Raw genomic sequence first — 18998 nt, forward strand, 5'->3', positions numbered from 1 at the left:
TGTACTACTTCAATGTAAACAATGCCTATGCCAATGGGAGGGGTTCTCCCATCAGTGTAGGTACTCCACCTCCCTGAAAGGGGGTAGCTAGGTTGGCAGAATTCATCTGTTGACCTAGCACTGCCTACACTGGGTTAGGTCAGTTTAACTATGCTGCCAAGGGCGCTGGAACTAGGGGGGCCAGGGGACCATGGCCTCCCACTTTTTGAAAGTGGATGGGCCTGGCACGTCCACTTTTCACCACAGGCCTCCTCTTTCCCCTGAGGATCCGCCCCCCAGCCAGGCTGGCAGCTGGATCCTGGCCAGGGAGCCCAGGCCACGTGGGGCACCACGCCATACCACGGATCCTCCAGCTGCCCGGGGGGGCAAGAGCAGCCCCGGCCCATGTCCCTGCCCCCCAGCTCCCCGCAGCTGCCTGGCCACATGGCTCTTACCATGGCTGGGCTGTGGCTCTGAGGCCCCATCCCCCGGCCAGAGCCGGGTCAGGAAGAGCCATGCAGGCATCTGGGGGGGAGCGGAGACATGGGCTAGGGCTGGGAGCTGTTCTGCAGCTCCCGGGCTGCTCCGGCTTCCAGCTCAGCCAGGGGTGGGGCCTCGGGTGGAAGGGGCAAGGCCTCGGCAGAAGGGGCAGAGCCACGGAGGGGGCAAGGGGCTCCTGGCCCCCCACTTTTGGGACGACTCCGCCACCGCTGCTCAGGGGTGTGGGTTTTTCACATCCCTTAGTGACACAGTTAAGCCAACTTAATTTTCTAGTGTAGACCAGGTCTAAGGAAAAAGAGAGAGAAGCAGAGCGTAGGAAGCAGTGCAGAAATTAACACACCAATATGACGTTTCTTTCCAGCTCCACTGGTGAGAATTCTTTGCCTTACAAGGCGAAGCTTAATGTGTGCATCTCAGTATTTTTGTAATGAGAGAAGGGTTGCTAAAACATTGGCTCCCCACTTTGAAAATCATGGGACTGTAGTTACTAATCACATTTTTTAAAATTGTGCTGCTTTTTCTTGCTTTTGATTTCTCAAGATGAAAATCGCTCTGCTGCTCTAACCAGCTTTTTGTCTTGGATTCAACCTCCGTAGATCAATAGATATCGGTGGGGCTGCCGGCAGGACTTCTGCGTCTCGAAATCCAAGGAGGGAGAAGAAAATAGCAGTTCTATAAAGGTGGAGTACATAAGTCGGTGCCTGTAAGAGACTGAAGAAAGGCAAGAACAGAGCAGACGTACAGTAATTGAAAGTGACAGTATAAAAGTGGTGTGATGCCCAGATTGATGAACACAATATTATCTGTGTACAAAGCAGAAGGCTAATGAGAACCTACCAGATATAGTGAAACTTAAAACAGAATGCTCAGGACACTGACTTATGCCACGCCTATCTTTTGTCCTGGTAAATAGTATTTGAAGTCTCTTCCTTATTCATCATTATTATCATAGTGCCTAGGAGCCCCAGTCATGGACTTGGACCCCATTGTTCTAGGCACTGTACAAACCTGTGAAGTTGTTCTCCATTTAGCTGGTTCTCAAGCCAACTACATAGCTTGAGTCTGAAGTTCTTTTCGGTGTACTTCTTTCTCAGTTTGTCTCCTCCTCCTATTTTCTGTGTTGGGATCACTTCACTTTGGAGAATTAATTAAATATAGCAGTTTTTAAATATGCATTCAAGTTTTTCCTTAATCTGAGATGTACAAGTATAAAAAATTCTAGCTTCCCTAATATTTCCCAGTCATTTATCTCTAAGGAAGAAGTGTATATCGCAGCTAAAGACTGGTGAGTTAAGCACAGGGCTGGGAGTCAAGAGACACTGACTCATTGTGTGACCATTGATCGAGACACTTATCCCACAGTTTGGGAAAGATAACTTCGATGCCCCATAGTAAAACATTTAAAGTATGTCTCCACTACTACAGGTGCTGGGAGCACCCATGGGAAAAAAATAGTGGGTGCCCACCAGCCACAGCTGTTCAGCAATGCTGTCAAACAACTGATCGGCGGCCGCAGCCAAACAGGTGTTTGGCGGCTCAGGGAGGGACTTGGGGGAGGGCAGAGAGCAGCGAGTAGTGGGGCCTCGGGGAGGGGGTGGAGTGGGGGCGGGAAGAGGTGGAGCGAGGGCAAGGCCTCAGGGGAAGAGGGTGGAGTGGGGCCAGGAAGAGGAGGAGCAAGAGGGGCCTAGGAGGAAGGGGTGGAGTGGAGGCAGGGCCTTGGGGCAGAGCACCCGGGAGGAAAACTAAAAGTTGTTACCTATGTCCATTACAGCTGGGAATGAGCTTCCCAGTCTGCGTAGACAGACTCACAGTAGTGGAGTTCAAGCTAGCCTGCTAAAAATAGCAGTGGATGTTGTAGTGCAGGCTCTTAAGCCTAAGGGGTCAGGTGGACTTAAGAGCCTGAACTGCAATGAACACACTGTTATTTTTAGCACACTAGCTCAGGCCTTGCTAGTGCAAATCTGTCTATCCAGGCTGGGAGGCTCATCCCCAGCTGCAGTGTAGAGCTATCCTTAGAGTTCTATGACTGAATCACTACATAAAATATAGAGTATTATTATGAAAGTGCAAAGGATTATACTAGCTCTATTAATACTAAAGCACTAGTACAGGGCAACATGTATGATTTCTTTGATAACACCACCACTCGTGCAATTTGGGTAGAGTTGTGCCAGTCTGGTATGGTTAACAATCTCAAGCCTTGGAAAATGCCTTATTTAACTTAACAGTGTTCCAGGTGCAGCCCACCAGCCATTCCTCCTTTCTGTGAACAGGGGAGAAGACTGAGGAGCTCATGAACTGTGTGAACAGAGTATTTTAAACCTCATATCCAGGCTATGTTTGAATGGGTTTGAGCTTCAGTGGGAATGCTTTGCTCAGCTGTGATTTTGTGGCATGAGGCTCAAGGCTTTCACTCACACTAAATTATTTTATACAACTGTTCCAGGTGTAACAGTGTCCGTATTTTGTAATTCATATTGCTGTCTCAGATCCTGTTGTATGCCTATGTGAATGTGTGGAAACAGGGGAAGGACAGTTTTATGGACACATTCACATTGTACTTCAGAAAAACCTTACAGCAATTTTGGCATTGTCTTCCAAATCAAACAGTATGTATTAAACCCTTTAATGGGGTATGCAAACCCCACACTGATCAGGAGAGCTTTAATGAGTTGCTGTGGGCTTAATCAGCCCCACTGCACTATACTGCAGTAGGTGTCAGTCTTGGGAGGAATGGTTAATAGAGGAGAACACAGCTCAGCTGGGGGCTGAGTGGGAAGAAGAGTAGTTCTCAGTATGTGAGAGATACTGGGCTGGAAACAGGAACTTCTTGAGAGACTGCTGCCTGCCTCAGCCTCCTTGTGGGAAGGAAGGTCAGATGTGAGACTATTGTTACTCATTCCTTACTTGTTGTTACTGGGTGAGACTGGGGCTGGTAGTGCTGTGCCTGAGCAGGGCAACAACCAAATAAACCATTTTTGTTTTGTTAAACCTGACCAAGGTCTTGGTAGTGGTTTGTCCTGAGCTCAGGAGTGACCTGGGTCACAAGCACCAACTGTCAACACACTACTGAGGTATTCTTAGAGATGAGACTCTTTTTAACCTAGCTCAAGGGGAATCTAATACTATGTATTAACACTTCTAATTACAATAGTATGGTATTAGGAGAATAGGAACATGCAGTTACACAGCCCACTGCCATAAAAACACAAGCCTAACTCTGTTGCAACTTGACTAGAGGCCTTTAACCCTGTATTATATACCAGCTACTCTCAGCCTTAGACCCTGAAAGCTTGAACCTCCCCTTTTGAGTGGCCTAGCTGTTCCAGATCTCCACCAGATTACCAAAACCACTCTTGCTATAATGCCCTATACCAATTATTACCAACAGCTTTTTTTCCAGGGTCATACTAAGCATGTCAAGCTAGATGCTTGTTCATGCTAGTACAAGTTTCGGTAACAGCCTGCATTTGGAAGACCTACAATAGCCACAGATTACCAGTGGGGACACAAGATACCTTTAGCAAGCATTTTGCGGTGGATTTTCAGTTGATGTAAATCAGTGTAGCTCCACATCAGTGCATGATTTTGGAAGCTGTAGAGTTAAAAAAAAAATAAAAAATTATGGGATCATACCTATGCCAATTTACATCAGATGAGGATCTGGCCCATTTAAAAAAATTGTCCATGCTAGTAGTGACTTTTAACTAATTTAAAACTAACTTTTCCCTGTGTCCACAGAAGTCAAATTATTTTATTGATTTATGTTAAATTACACAGAAATAACTGAAAATGTGCATCAGCTCCTGTCTGTAAAACTGGCATAAGATAATTAAATTGATGTCAGTCTTGGATATTATTATAGTTATTTCCTTGTTTTTAAATAGCACCTTTCATCCAAGGATCGCAAAGCCCTTTACAACCATTAATTCTCCTATCTTGCTATTCGCAATCTTAAATGTGAGCCAGCCCTATATACTGGGACAGGGTTTAAAATGTCTGCAGACGTAGACTCAAGCTGGCTGGGTTGGTGGTTTTCCACAGATAGAGGTACATTGTGGCAGCTAGTTGTAAGAGGTCACCAAACAGTATCCTGTGTTTTCGAGAAGCAAGCACGTTGCCATTTAAAAAAAAAATTTTAAATCACTTCTTCATAGTGTATTAATGCTACGGCTGAATCAGAAAGAGGATTTTGTGGCCAGGGAGGTGTGGGAAGCAGGAGGACAGAGTTAGGTTTTATGAAAGTATTCAAAACTAATTATTTTGTGAAGTTTTTACATTATTTTCAAATTTCCTGGCTTTCTGGTTTGTTTTTTGCAAAATTTCAACATTCTCAAGGTTTTCTCCCTTAAATTCTAGCTGTGTACTGTATTTCCACCTTTTATTCCAGTCTTTTTGGGTGGGTTGATAGCAATGGAAAATATTTGTGCCCCTGCAATGGGGATCTGTTTATCCTACCTGTCGGTCTTCAAAGCAGCCAAAGTGTCATGCCAACAGTTGAAATATGTGACAAATGACCAGACTCTGGAACACCTGGGTTTTGTGGCATAATTGCTAGAAAAAAATTAACTATAAAATCTATTTTAAAGGATTTTTTTCACTGTGTGAACTGAATCAACTATTTTAAAAAGAAAAATGGGAAAAAATCTATTATATGCAACCCATGTAGATCCCACTGTGAATGCATCTTCAGCAGTGTTTAACCACTGGATTCCAGATCCACAGCGTAGGCCTCCACCATTTGAACTACAGGAGTAATTGCTATTTTTAGTCTATATGACCCAGTGACTAGAGGAAGACGTGACACACTTTGCCAGTGGATTACACAATTTTTTGCTAGACAGCAAGAGAATATTGGAGATTAAGACTTCTGAGTCAATCTCTGGCTCTAGAAGGGAAGTGATGCCTACTGGTTAGAGAGAGAGAGGCTAACCAACACACATTTGGTACATTCAGTCTGAAAGGCCGTGTGGCTCAGTGGATAATCTTGACTTTGCCATATTAGAGATGTGGGTGGAATTCTGGCCCCACTGAAATGCATAAGAATTTTGCCATTGACTTCAAGGGGGCCAGTATTTCACCTCTGGATTCTATTCCTACTCTGCCTGAAGTGACCTGCTGCAACTTCAGTGTTAACTTATTTGTGAAATGGAAGGTGCCAGTTCACTGCCTTCTAAGGTTTGGTCTTAGTCGCTAATAAAGGCTACAAAGTGCCTGGAAATATAAACAGCAGTCAGTAGAGGTGAAATTTGAATTCACGTTCCCCTACGTTAAAGTGTTTGGTGGGGCTATCTACTGTTCTCTCACTACGTTGCCTGCCTTTGTGGGGGGGCGGCTGAACAGGCAGACTGAATCCACCAAGATGCAGAACGTCCCACAGAGTCCACGTGAGAGGTCAGCTTTTTATACTTCACTGAATCTATAAACTAGCAATTCTGTCAAATATAATCTGTCTTAATTAGCACATCTGGGCCACCTGCTTGCTATTACTGCACCAAAGCTTGTTTCAAAGCTCGTTTGTAGGACTTTTAAAGTCCTTCAATCTGGCCATTTCACGTTAAGAAGCCTTCATACTTCAGAAAGTCTATGGAATCTAAAAGTAGCATTAACACTACACAGTACCCTGCGGTTTGTCTCCTTCCCAGCATACCCTGTGACTAACTCATTTGTTTGTTGGTTTTAAAATACGGCAGTGAAAAATTGACCAGAATTATGTAAACTTGGAACACAAGCTTTCTGAAGGCAGTGGTCCAATAGCACTCCAAATCAGAATGGAGCATGGATCACCTGTGAGCAAAACACCAAGTCCATGTGTGTCTAGGGTCAGTCTTTGAGTCAGGACAGAGGGGGTCCCAGTACGAATCAGAACTTTTAAAAAATTTAATTCTGACTTCCTCATTTAAAACAGAACATTTTAAATAGCACGTGAATTGCCTGAACCCAAAAATCTGAAAACTTATGAGTCAAGGAGAATTCACAGAGAATGCTTTATGCAGCAGGCCAGTCTGAGACAGCATGTGGACAGAGAGACAGATATTGACCAAAAAAATTTCTTGAATAAATAAGGAATGGAGAGGAGGCAGAGAAAAAAAGAGAGAAGAGCTTAGCACAAAATAATAGACTATCCTTTTGCTGGTTGAAAAATGCTGTGATTCAGGTGATCAACATGAAAAGTATGAAAACATTTGAAAAAATGTTAGTTTATTAGGCATCATGGACGTGCCTGCTAAAAATTGGCGGTATGCTAACTGAACTTCTATAATGTCAGTTGAGGTCAAGGATAAAAACATATACATTGCTTCAGGAAGAAATTATTAATAAAAAGTAGAATGCAAAGAAGCAAAACACAGCACTTTTGGACTGCACATCTGGATTTCTCATGAAGAGCAACTGTGACAGATGGCTGTGTCTGGACAGCTGATTTATAATTACATCTTCCATTTCTGAAAGGCTATAACCTTTGGGAGCCCAATCTTGCAATGTGCTGAATATTATTTTGAGAGTTACTTATCATCCTCCCTGATCCTGAGTCCTGAATGAATATCCAGTATTTCTGTCTTGGGCCTGACATCTCCCACTTCGATGTGGTTTTTGCAAAAGCCCAGATATGCTTTGATAGGTGTACTTCAGTCTAACAGCCCTTCGTGGCGTTGCTGAGAGAGAGAGTGATGAGTAATTCACTAAAGGAGTTTGGTCTGGCCTGAGGGAATGTCCCCAATTTTGAAATTGGACTTAAATGTGACAAATAAGAAAGAAATATGATCTATTCTAATAAAGTACTCCAGTGACTGTGATTGAAAGTCATGCCAGATTGGGTCAGTGAATGAGGCTGTGGTCTGTAAGGGCATGTCTACACAGCAACTAGACACTCGCAGCTGGCCCATGCCAGCCAACTCAGGCTCACAGGGCTCTGGCTGTGCAGCTGTTCCATTGCTGTGTAGACTTCCAGGCTTGGGCTGGAGCCTGAGTTATGGGACCCTTCCACCCTGCTGGGTCCTAGAGCTTGGGGTGTAGCCCAAGCCCAGAAGTCTGCACAGCAAAGGAACAGCCCTGCAGCCTGAATCCCGTGAGCCTGAGTCAGCTGGCACAGGCCAGCCGTGGGTGTCTAGTTGCTGTGTAGACATACCCTGAAACCCACAAAAGATTTGCTATAAACATTGAAAGGAGAGTGAGGCAGAGAACTGCAGAACTAGGAAGAGTGGTCTTGTGGATAAAGCACTAGATGGGGGCCCACAAGATCTCTATTCTATCCCTGGCACTGCTACATGTTGAGCTAGTCACTTAGGCCTGTTCTAGGCACAGTTTTTGTATCGATTTACCAATTTTGTTTTAGGGATGTGGTTTTTGTTCCAAAATATTTAACTATGCACAACCCTTTGTGTGGATGCAGTTATACCAGCAGAGAGGTGCCTTAGCAGTATTTCTCTTCCCTTACAGCACTAAGCTGTACACACCTTTATATTGGCATAACTGTATTCACACAGGGGAGCTGTGCCACTTTAACTATATCAATATAGATAAAGCTGTAAACAAAAAAAAATTCTGTATAGACAAGCCTGTGGCCCAGATTTTTCACTTCAGTGGGCAAGTGCCTTAGGCCTGAACCATTGTCCGCAGTAGGACTACTCACATCCATAGAGCTAAGCACGTTTCAGTGTTTACTGAAGGTGGACCTTGGATCAAAATTTTTGGAACTGGCCTCTAATTGTATGTTCCTCTTTTTCTGGATACCCAGGGTCTGCTTTTGAGAAGTGCTGAATTGACAGCTCCAAAGCAAGACCATTGGAACTGCAGGTATTCAACATTTTTGTAAAATTAGGCCTTACGTGTCAAGCTGGGATCCCCAATAACTGAATCAACCAAAATTAGTGGACACTGCTGCAAAACTTAATCTCTCAGTGCCTCAGTTCTCCAACTGTAAAATGCTTTGCGGTCTCACAGGGGAAATTGTGAAGATAAATCATTTAATGTTTGCGAGGCAGTCAGATACTCCAGCAATGAGCATCATAACAAAGCTCAGGAGGAAATAATTCCATATTCAGTACAGCATTTGGTGTTGAACAGCATGTCAGGTATGGGGCCACACACTGGATGATATGGAAATAAGAAATACTGAACATCTGCCTTATTCACTGTGACCCATCAACCTGTGGGCTGAACGTGGCAGCAGTCTTATGGAAAAATATCTGATGATGTAATTATGCATAGGCACCAGGGTGTAGAATTAACGTTGCATAAACAACTTCAATTCTTTCATTTTCTAACTTTTCAGTGCTTGACTATTCAACCTTACAAAGTGTTCTTTTAATGTAGGTTTTGTTGTTTGGTGGGGTGGAGTGTTGGGTATGGTATATACTGCCAAATTCTCTGCTAGTATAAATTGGCACAGGTCCATTGGCTCCAATTTACACCAGCAAAGAATTTGACCAATGTTTGTAAGGTTTTTTTAATTAAAAAAAGTTGTGAGCAAAAACATCTCTATTACATGATTGTTAGCAAACAGGAAACATTTCCTTTAAAAATGCACATTTATACATTGTCAAAATCATTCCACACAATAGCATTTAGTATTTGGAACCATGGTTCAAAAAGAATCAGTGTATAGTAAGAAAGAATGACTGTTTTTCAAGACAGAATCATTGTGGTTATTGTCAGATTCCTTTCATGTCAGAGAAGTTATTTGTATATGGGGAACCAAAAAGCATCATTGTGCTATCACAGGAAAGGGAGGTTAGACACCAGAATTCTTGCCTCATACTTCAACAGGCCCTGTTTATGTGGGCAAGAGTCTTGTACTTCAAATATTAAAGACACTAACACTTTAAGTGCTTCCGTTTTCCCCCAAGGACACCTGATTTATTGGTTCTTGGGTTCGATATAAAGACATAAAGACATCGAACGCAGAATTGTCTTATTGTTTGCTCTGTTTGTTTTTTGGCAGTCAGAACATTAGTGATTGAGATACAATCAACGGGCCAGATTCCATAGTCCCACTGATTTGCAAAAAGTTCCTGCCACCTGTAACATGTTTTGGCTGTCTTGGTGAAAAGCTGCAGTATCAGTCATGCACAGCTACTCTTAAGCTAATTTTTTAAAAAGGAGGAAGAACAGCTCATGAGAACTTCCTGCAACTTGCCACATGCAGATTAGGAGAGTGCTGTTGTTTCTTCTAAAGCATTATACCACTTTGTAGTCATAGTACTACGAACACTTTCATTTCTGAACTGAGAAAACATGTAGATCAAATGCCCTGTCCCTCTCCCTCCCTTAGACTGATCTCATTCTGCCCATCTGGTTCTTATGTTCGGGGAAGAGTTTTGTTTCAGTAGTGTAATCAGAATCCCTCCACCTAATCCTCATGTATTATTTTGCTGTTTCCAATATAATGGATAATAAATATTCAATTATCTAACTCAAAATCTAAGTTTTGTCTTTTTTTAAAATTTTTTTTCCTGTATTATATGGTTAATGAGGGACGTGTGAACTGGCTTTGCCTATTTTTTAATTCACACAGACTTCATGGGTTCAGCAGATGGACTTGAATTAAAATGTCCTTGTCTGAGTTTACACCCTGACTGTGAGTGATGAGAGGAACAGAGCAGAGGGGAAGAGAGAAATCCAAAGGAGAAAATGAGGGGGCAGAAGGGGAGAGCAGAGCAAAAACACAAATACAGGGTGACTATGAAAAAAGGAGTAGAAAAGACGAGAGATGTGAATTAAAAAATAACTGTATGGAGCTATATCATCCCCTTCAGAGAAACTCCCCGGGAAGAGGAGTTAGGAAACACCATGAAACTGGCTATACATAGTGACCAGGCCATTGCCCCTTTAATATAAAAATGGTTTGAGGGGTTGCAGAACGGACAAGGAAGCCATAGTCTTGTGTGGGAAGAAAGGTCTGCTTGGAGCTGTGGACACTTTCTGCAGAGCTGGGGCCACCAAACCCAGCTGACAGCACTGCTGCCTATGTATTCGTTTTGAATTGACTCATCTCTGACGTTTGAACTGTCAGTTCAAATCTGGCAGCAAATGTTGGCTTTCTGTAAACAAACTTGTATGGAATCTGAGACAAAGAGAAATGCTTTGCTCTTCTCTTTTATAATACTCCAGTGGCTGGAGGTGGTTTTTAAACATATGAATATTCCCCTCCAGTGTCTGCAGCCCAAATATTGCAGCATTGAGCTAGGACATGACAACCTGAAAGTGAAATTGACTAGAAATCAGTGGTGAGCTGGAGCCGGTTCGCGCGAACTGGTTGTTAAATTTTGAAGCTGGTTTAGAACCAGTTGTTAAAGGGGTGGGCAAACTGTGGCACGTGGGCCACATGCGGCCCACAGGACCGTCCTTTCCGTCCCGCTTGAGCTCTCAGCTGGGGAAGCTCCCCTGAGAATTTTTACTCCCCCAGCGGCACTCTGGGCCTCTGGTGGCACTTCAGCGGCGGGTCCTTCACTCGCTCCGGGCCTTCGGCGGCACTTCGGCGGCGGGTCCTTCAGTGCCGCCGAAGACCTGGAGCGACTGAAGGACGTGCTGCCGAAGACCTGGAGCGACTGAAGGACGTGCTGCCGAAGACCTGGAGCGACTGAAGGAACCGGTTCTTCAGCTTGTGGCAGCTCATCACTACTAGAAATGGCTATAAAAGTAGCCAGTTTTATTGCCTATGGTGAATGGAAATGGGTCAGCAGCATAAATGATGAAAAAAATTACATTTTAATTTGTATTGTGTTTTTCTAACTAAGGTGCTATGAGCTTCACGTTGGCAGCCCCCCCGGCTTTCATTCTGTGCCCCAGCAGTCTGTCCATCCAGAGCTCATTGCAGAATTAGGGCCTGAATCTTCATTTTTTATTTGGTCTTTATGCAGGCAAACTCCTATTCTAGTAAACCCTAAGCTTCCTTGCCTAAGACTAGCACTGTAGAATGGTAAAATGGTTATATTTTTACAATTAAAAAAAACTTTCCAACTTGTCATTTATGCCACTTGTTCAACATTAGTTAGGGTTTGCCTATGTGAGATGTTCAAGGTTCTCCTAATATGATTTTATGAAAGATTTTTTTAAAAAATTATAGGGACAAAGTGTTGTGGACATAAACTAATTTTTGCAAACAAACAAAAAATAGTTTTTGGTAGGATCACAGAGGTTTGATAGGTTCACAGAGCCTCAAATTGCACAAACCTTATAGATCTACATTTAAAACAAGAACAATGTAGTGATGCAATCATAACATTACAAATGAGACAGGACAGCTTTAAGAGAGAGACAGGAAGTTGTAACTAGAATCCAGCTGAATTCTGAGCTGGGGGAGTTTGCCGTGAGGCTGCAAATAAAGCAGATGTGTTGTGAATTTCAGTAGTGTCTAGACTTTCCTTTACCAAAGTTGATGATATAGCATTTAACCTGTGGTGTTTTCTTTATTTTGCATTTTGTTCCCCTTCATCCTTTTTTTTTTTAAGTACTCACATAAGGGGAATGAAATGGAAAAATTAAGGAAATATATGTCAGCGAGAGATGAGGATCAGTTTTATCATCAGGGAGCTGTGGAGTTGCTGGTCTTTAACTTTTTGCTCATCCTTACAATATTAACAATTTGGTTATTTAAAAATCATCGATTCCGCTTTTTGCATGAAACTGGAGGAGCCATGGTTTATGGTGAGTACAAATTCAAGTGCCAGTTTAGTATTAAACTTGTTGCATGTGTATAATTAGACACTTGAGCTCAAGTGCTGACAAGGCACAGAAAATGTACTGAATGAAATGCCACTAGCCTATTGAAATGTGCAGTAAAAAATTTAACACTTCAACTCTCACAAAGCAGACATAGGTTGACATGTCAATGGAGTAAATGTCATGAATAGGTTATCGTAGCACTGTGCAGATAACGTACTTCCATGGGCTGATCTGAATCTAAAAACCCTTTGGGAATATAGGATGCCTGTTTCATAAGAATGAAATACCAGGTTGAAAGAGATTATTTCATATGAATATAATGCATACTTGTGTGTGATATCCCATGATGGTGTGACACTAAGTCACAGCAGGAATCTATTAGGATCTCATGGGTTCAGCCCTGTGGTCTGATGCAATTTCAACTAGCTGAAGATTTTTGTTTTGTTTTTCGTTGTGTTGTAGAAAAGCAGATTTTGAAAAGTCACTCTCTGACCCTCCCTGAATGTTTCCATTATATCTGTACTTCAGTTTGCCTCTCTTGTTCTAATCTTCCTTGATGTAATTTTCCAATATTTTATTTAACTTGTGCATAGGACCTTCTGCGTAGCCTGCTGCGATGAAGGTCTCTGTCAGTTTAATTATTATATGGAGGGAATGGTGGGGCTATTTCCCCAGTCCTTCCTTTCTCTCTTGTTTCACTTTCAGAAAAGTTGTGTAATCTCCATTTCGCTTTCCACAAAATGTGCCCTGATGACACTGTCAAGGCTGAAAAAAGGGATACAAATTATCACTTTATATATTGTGCATCCTAGCCACAAACCACCTGTGACTCTGATTTTCCTATGTATGTCATGATGCTGCCCCATTCATTATGAAATTCACATGCTCTAAGGTTGCATATTCTAAAAGTACTTGAGCCTGTTTTTCTGTCAATTGCAGGCAGTGATTCCATTGAAGTCATAGACATTGCATGCATGGAACTTGGGATAATCAGGCCCATGATTTTAAGACCATTGGAGCTTTTAATTTGAAAGTCAGTAGATGTTTCCTACTAAGTGGTATCTTTTCAAGGAAGAAGGTTAGAGTTTATCAGAGGGTTAGAGCTGAAGTCTATCAGTCTTAACATTGTCCCTTTAAAACTCTTAATTACACAAAAGAACTCTGAAAAGTCATAGGAACCCAGGATTTACCCTTCTGTACCAGATACTTGACCTGTTAGGTCACTTCCTGCCTCTAGCAGTGACCTGATGCTTCAGAGGAAAGTAAAAAAACAAACAAAATCTTGTATCAAGCATTCATGCTATTCTAAATAGGTGGGTGGGGAAGTGTGAGTGTTCCTTTCCTTTATACCTGTCCCTGCCTCTGTTTTGAAAGATTATGTTCTACAATGTAACTCTGTAGGGCTAAGAATAACAGCCGTGTTAGTCTGTATTCACAAAAAGAAAAGGAGTACTTGTGGCACCTTAGAGACTAACCAGTTTATTTGAGCATAAGCTTTCGTGAGCTACAGCTCACTTCATCAGATGCATACTGTGGAAAGTGTAGAAGATCTTTTTATATACACACAAAGCATGAAAAAATACCTCCTCCCACCCCACTCTCCTGCTGGTAATAGCTTATCTAAAGTGATCACTCTCCTTACAATGTGTATGATAATCAAGTTGGGCCATTTCCAGCACAAATCCAGGTTTTCTCACCCCCCAGCACACACACACAAACGTACCTTATCAAAACTGATATAAAAGCAAAAAGAGGGTGGAGAATGCAATTCAACTTCAAAAAAAAAAAAAAAAGTCAGTTCCCTATTTTAGGGTTTTATACTGCTGCCCATCACTGTTGTTTCTAACATTTAATTTCAATAACATTTTCAACTCCTACAATGTGGAATATTTGTCATTGCCTTGCACCTTGTGTAGCCATGAATACCGTTAAGCAGAGTATCCCTTTTAGAGCTCATTAAATTCACTTGCCAGTTGAGATCTGTGCTGAGGCCTGAGTGAAGCTCTGCATTAAGAAATTCCTGAACAAAGGATACTGAGTCCATTTAGTCTTCTATTATTTATGACAGACATCAGACAAAGAGAAATACCCATTCATGTGCATTACAAGCTTAAGCCGTAGTCCTTCCTGCACCTAGCAATACTGGGTGTGGCTTTAGGTATTCTTAGCAGTGTGAAACAGGAGTGGTTAAAGGAAACTGGCAAAATTCAGTTGTAAACAATTGTAACAGATCAATACCAGCAACTTCAGAGGAAAATCACCTGTAGGAATCTCTATAGAACCATGTGCTTGTACTGAGCCAAATTCTGTTCTGACTTACATGGCAGTCAAGCTTGAGTAGCACCATGAGAACTGGTTCTCCATTGCCTTGCAACTTGTGTAGCCATTTATACCAGATTTTACAATCTGATCAGTAGCATTTTACACCCAGTTTGCACAGGCGTAATGCCTTAATTCCACAGTTCATTGTATGGAGGCACAGATGTCTGCTGTTTGGATCTATTTTCAGGATCTACATGAATACACAGTCTGCAAGGCTATGGAGAATCAGGCCTATTTACTTATGAGTGAGTAGTATTTGAACAGCTGTTTGCCGACTGTTGCACGGAATTGTGTCTGGGTCTGAAACAGTTGGCAATGCAGTGTATGACCATTATTTATGGGTGTGCCATTGCAGAAGATGGTCAGAGAGAAAGATGAGGAAAACTAGTAGAAAGGTGTGACAGATTTAGGGCCTGATCCTGTGAGGAGATGAGCACCCACAACTCAGGCCACTAAGCCCCATGGGCAGAAGAATGCAGATTCATTCATTGGTTTGCCTTCCAATCTCCCACTGAATTTGGGTCTCTGATTCTTGTAGCTAGGTTCAACAATAGCATTCTTGGTAATGCTCTGGGGTGGGCCAGAGCCAAAGCAGGCAGTTGAATGAGGTGTGAAGAAGCATGAGTGTCAGCATGGACAGTAGGAAATGTTGGCTTTTTCACTTCTTACCATTTTATTCTAACAATAGTACTTACATAACATGGCCCTTCCTTGGAGGAATCTGAAAGGTACTTTTTAGTGCCCAGCAGCAAATGCCTTGGGCCTGGCTTTTAGAAGTGCTGCGAAACCACAACTCCAATTGAAATCAGTGGTTTGAAAATCAGACTCGTACTGAGCACCCAAATCAGTGGTCACTTCTGAAAATGATGACCTTGACAATAGGTTTGCCTCTATACTACAGGGGTATGCAAGCACAGGTGTGACACCATAGCTACGTCAGTATAGTCCCACAGTGTAAACATACTCTCAGGTAGGGAGGGCTCAAAGCCATTAGAACTTTATTGTTGAAAATCAACACCAAACTCCAGTTACAAATAAACTGAGGCACAGAGGGCCTTTGCCAGATTTATGCTGGTGTAACTCTGTTGTAATCAATGGAGTTTTATTGGTGTAAAACTAGAATAATGCAGCAGAGAATCAAGTGCAAAGAACTTAAATGACTTACCTAGTGTCACATGGCAAGTCAATAGTAGAGCCAGGAATACAGATCGGAAGACCTCTTACAGCCACTGTCCTAAGACGCTAAACTGTAACTGCTTTTTTCAGGGAACTATTTACTGGAATTGGGACAAAAATGGTGATGTGAGCTTGATCCTTCAAGGTTCTGAATGTGTGCTGAGTACTGACCAATTCCTTCAAAGGGACTGTGGGAGGTCAGAACCTAATAGGATTAGGTACTAGAAATGGGAATCCATAGTTTGGGATAATATGACATAGATCACAATTTTCCCTTTTTCAATCCATGTATGAATAATGAAGAGAGATCTTCGAGGTATAATTTAGAGCCTGGAAAAAGGGGTGATCACGGCAGGTTGCAATAATATAGTACAAGTGTTTGAGAAACATCCATAGCCAGAATGGATTTTGTAGTTGGAATATAAAAGAGACGTAATGTTTTTAAATCAAATGTGAAGGAATTCAGGTCTGCTCCAAAATAATTCTTGAATAGTCAGGAGAATTAAGCAATGGACTGAACTGCTTAGTTTCTGAGTCACCTTCATTTAGAGGTGTTCAGAAATAGCTAGATAAAATCCTAGTGGGAGGAATATCCTTTTTGATACGAGAGTGTGGCCTTGATGACCTCAAAGGTCTTTTCCAACACTATTATCTATGATTAAGGGTTTGATCCTGCTTCCACTGAAGTCATTGGCAAAATTCCCATTGACTTCAATGAAATCAGGTTTGGGCTCTAGTTGGGGTGCTTCTGGGAGAAGAGTAACAAATGGTAATGCGATTTAAAAAAAAACCAGACTGTCACTTTAAAGTGTCTGTTTTCTGATTCAATCCAGCATCAGAAGTCACTTTTAAAAAGGAATTGTCCGAATGTCAGTACTAGTCACTGAAGGGAAACGTCTTGGGTAAAGGGAACCTTGGAGGGGAAGTGATGTTCTAATTGGATTCTGACTTCTATTGTGCTGGGATTGATTCCTATTCAGTGTGGCATGCTCTCACCTTGCATGATGAGACCCTGTATTAATGACTAAACTCCATGTTCAACTGATGTTATCATAGCTGAAGCTGTCTTACTTCTGCTCACAGCATAGCAACCTGTAATAGTGCTACCTGTTTTCTTATTATGTGAATAAATCCTTTCCTGACTTGTTCTCATGCAATTTGTTATTTTTAACAGTGTCACTGCTGGCCTTCCATTCTAAAATCTGGGTTTGTGCATTTGGTTCCCATTCTATTGAAATGAATGGAACATATAAGGGGCTGCCACATGTATCTGGTATTAAAGGTGTGTTTTGCATAGGATGCCCCATATATTAAACACAGAGAGCTGTTTGAAAGTATTTCCATATTTAGTTGCAGTGTTGGGGAACAGTGGTTGCAAGGGATATTGAAAATATTAGTCCTGCTTTTATTAGATGTGTTCTGAATGCTTCTTTAGAACCTATTGTAAATAATTTTTTGGAGCTGGTGAGAACACAGGAAGGCAGAGGCAGTAGAAAGGAAGGCATATGTTGTACATCTTTAGCCTATGCTTAAAAAAGGGGGTGATTTTAATTGGAATCTGGACTAGGGCCTCTGAGTAAAGCTCTACTAGAGATAATAAATATTTTATACAAAGCAGAAATTTATGTGAGTTGATGATAATGCATAAACTTTAAAATATTTATTTTTCCTGAGGTTTTATTCAGTGTATTGGTAAATCAGACCTATGGTAAATGTTTTATTTCTTAAGGAATAATATGACTGTAATACTTAAGTGGTCTCCAGAAACATACTGAAATGATACAGCAATTGTCTCTTATAGATCCTTCTATGGAGCTTTCATTAATTTTCTGAATCTAGGGATTTGAATCCATCTGTACTTCAAATTTAAAACATCATAATGTTCCTCTGAGAACTCAAGAGACTCAAAAGCTTCATTAATGCTCTCAGAATATTGATTGTCAACATCTGCTGTACTTAATGCTAGCCATCCCTGTATGTCTATTGATACTCACAAAATTGCCAATTTTATTTGTACTCTAAAACCATTGACGATACCTTTAAGCATCTGGGCAGTTCAGTATGCTACCCTGACCCATATTGCATCTGATGATAGGCTCCAAACTAGGGGAAAGAAGCAACACGAGCCAGGCTTGAATTCCAGTTGTCTTTGTCAAATGTTGATTTTTATTTCCTTACAGCAATCTTGATGATAATTTTAAGACCTTAAAAAGCACCATTCCTGCAAACACACATTGTTTAGCTTTACATATATGAATATATTCAGGTACCTAAGTGTTTGCAGGACTGGAACATACTATAGTTCTGTGTGACTTCTTTGGAAAAGTGCAGTGAAATGCCAGATTAACCATTTCTGAATATTATCTGCCCCACCAGAGAAAACTCACAGAAGGCTGTTTGTGACTACTGTTGAAGATATCATATCTTTCCAGGACACAGTTGCCCTTGTAGCTTCCCATCTTAAACTTGCCACTTCTGTTTGAAATACTATAACCCAGAAGCCAAATTAATGAACTTTCACTAGTATAACTGAGAACACAATTTGACCATGTCTCAGTTTCCCCAAATGTGCCATTTAATAAGTTAAATGTGGCTTTATGTAGGGAACAATGACCCTTCTGAGTGGTCTAGTTTTTTAATCAAAGGTCCAATGAAAATACAAGCAAACCTTCACCACAACATCTTGGCTGGGAGACAGAGTCAGTCTCAGTTTGTATTCTCGCTGGTGTCCTACCCTCCAGCAGGGTTCTCTTGGCTCTGGTCCCTTCCCTGGAGTCAGGTCTCTTCCCACTGCATGAGCAGGAGGCTTCCCTGAAGCCAGGGCCTGCAGAGATCTGCCAACAGCAGCTCTTCTCTGTGACAGCCTGTAGTTCCTGAGAGGCTGTGCTTCCTGCCCCTGTTTGGGAGTTCCCTGTCCTTAGGCGCACGCTTCCCAGGCTCCTTCTTCTGGTGAGCTATCCTGGGAGCTCCTCTCCTCAGGAGCTTCCTGTCTCTAGGATCCCCCCCACCTAAGGCCTAGTAACACAACTAACTAACTGACTAGGGATTCAGTTACTTCTAGGTGGATCTGAGTTGGCTCATTCTCCCTTACAGGTGCCTGTTGCAGGTAGTCTGATCCCGGACTTCCCTGACAGTCCCCATATATTTAAAACAGTAACCAGAACTTGGTTTTATGTAAAAAACATATACTAGGTTTCTCAAAGTGTTTTATGAAACAGGGATCTATTCAATGGTAGCACAGAGGCTGTGTAGGCAAAACATGACGGCCATCTGAGAGCCACAGGCCGATCCCCTCAATTAAAATGGCTGTCATTTCCCCACTACCTTTGCAGGTGATGGTGAGAGAGCTCCTAGTA

The 18998-nt window shown here is 42.0% G+C and overlaps 1 protein-coding gene across 1 annotated transcript in view; it reads left to right on the top strand.

The window, feature by feature from the left end:
* The first annotated feature begins 11749 nt into the window (after nucleotides 1-11749).
* SLC9A9 (solute carrier family 9 member A9) overlaps nucleotides 11750-18998 on the top strand; it is a 310159-nt gene continuing 302910 nt past the window's right edge. The window contains exon 1 of the mRNA XM_037908590.2: nucleotides 11750-12126. Within this exon, the coding sequence (XP_037764518.1) occupies nucleotides 11952-12126 (175 nt within the window). The 5' untranslated portion in view covers nucleotides 11750-11951. The remainder of the gene's footprint in view (nucleotides 12127-18998) is intronic.

This window comes from Chelonia mydas, chromosome 9 (genome assembly GCF_015237465.2).
Source record: "Chelonia mydas isolate rCheMyd1 chromosome 9, rCheMyd1.pri.v2, whole genome shotgun sequence".
Lineage (NCBI taxonomy): Eukaryota > Metazoa > Chordata > Testudines > Cheloniidae > Chelonia > Chelonia mydas.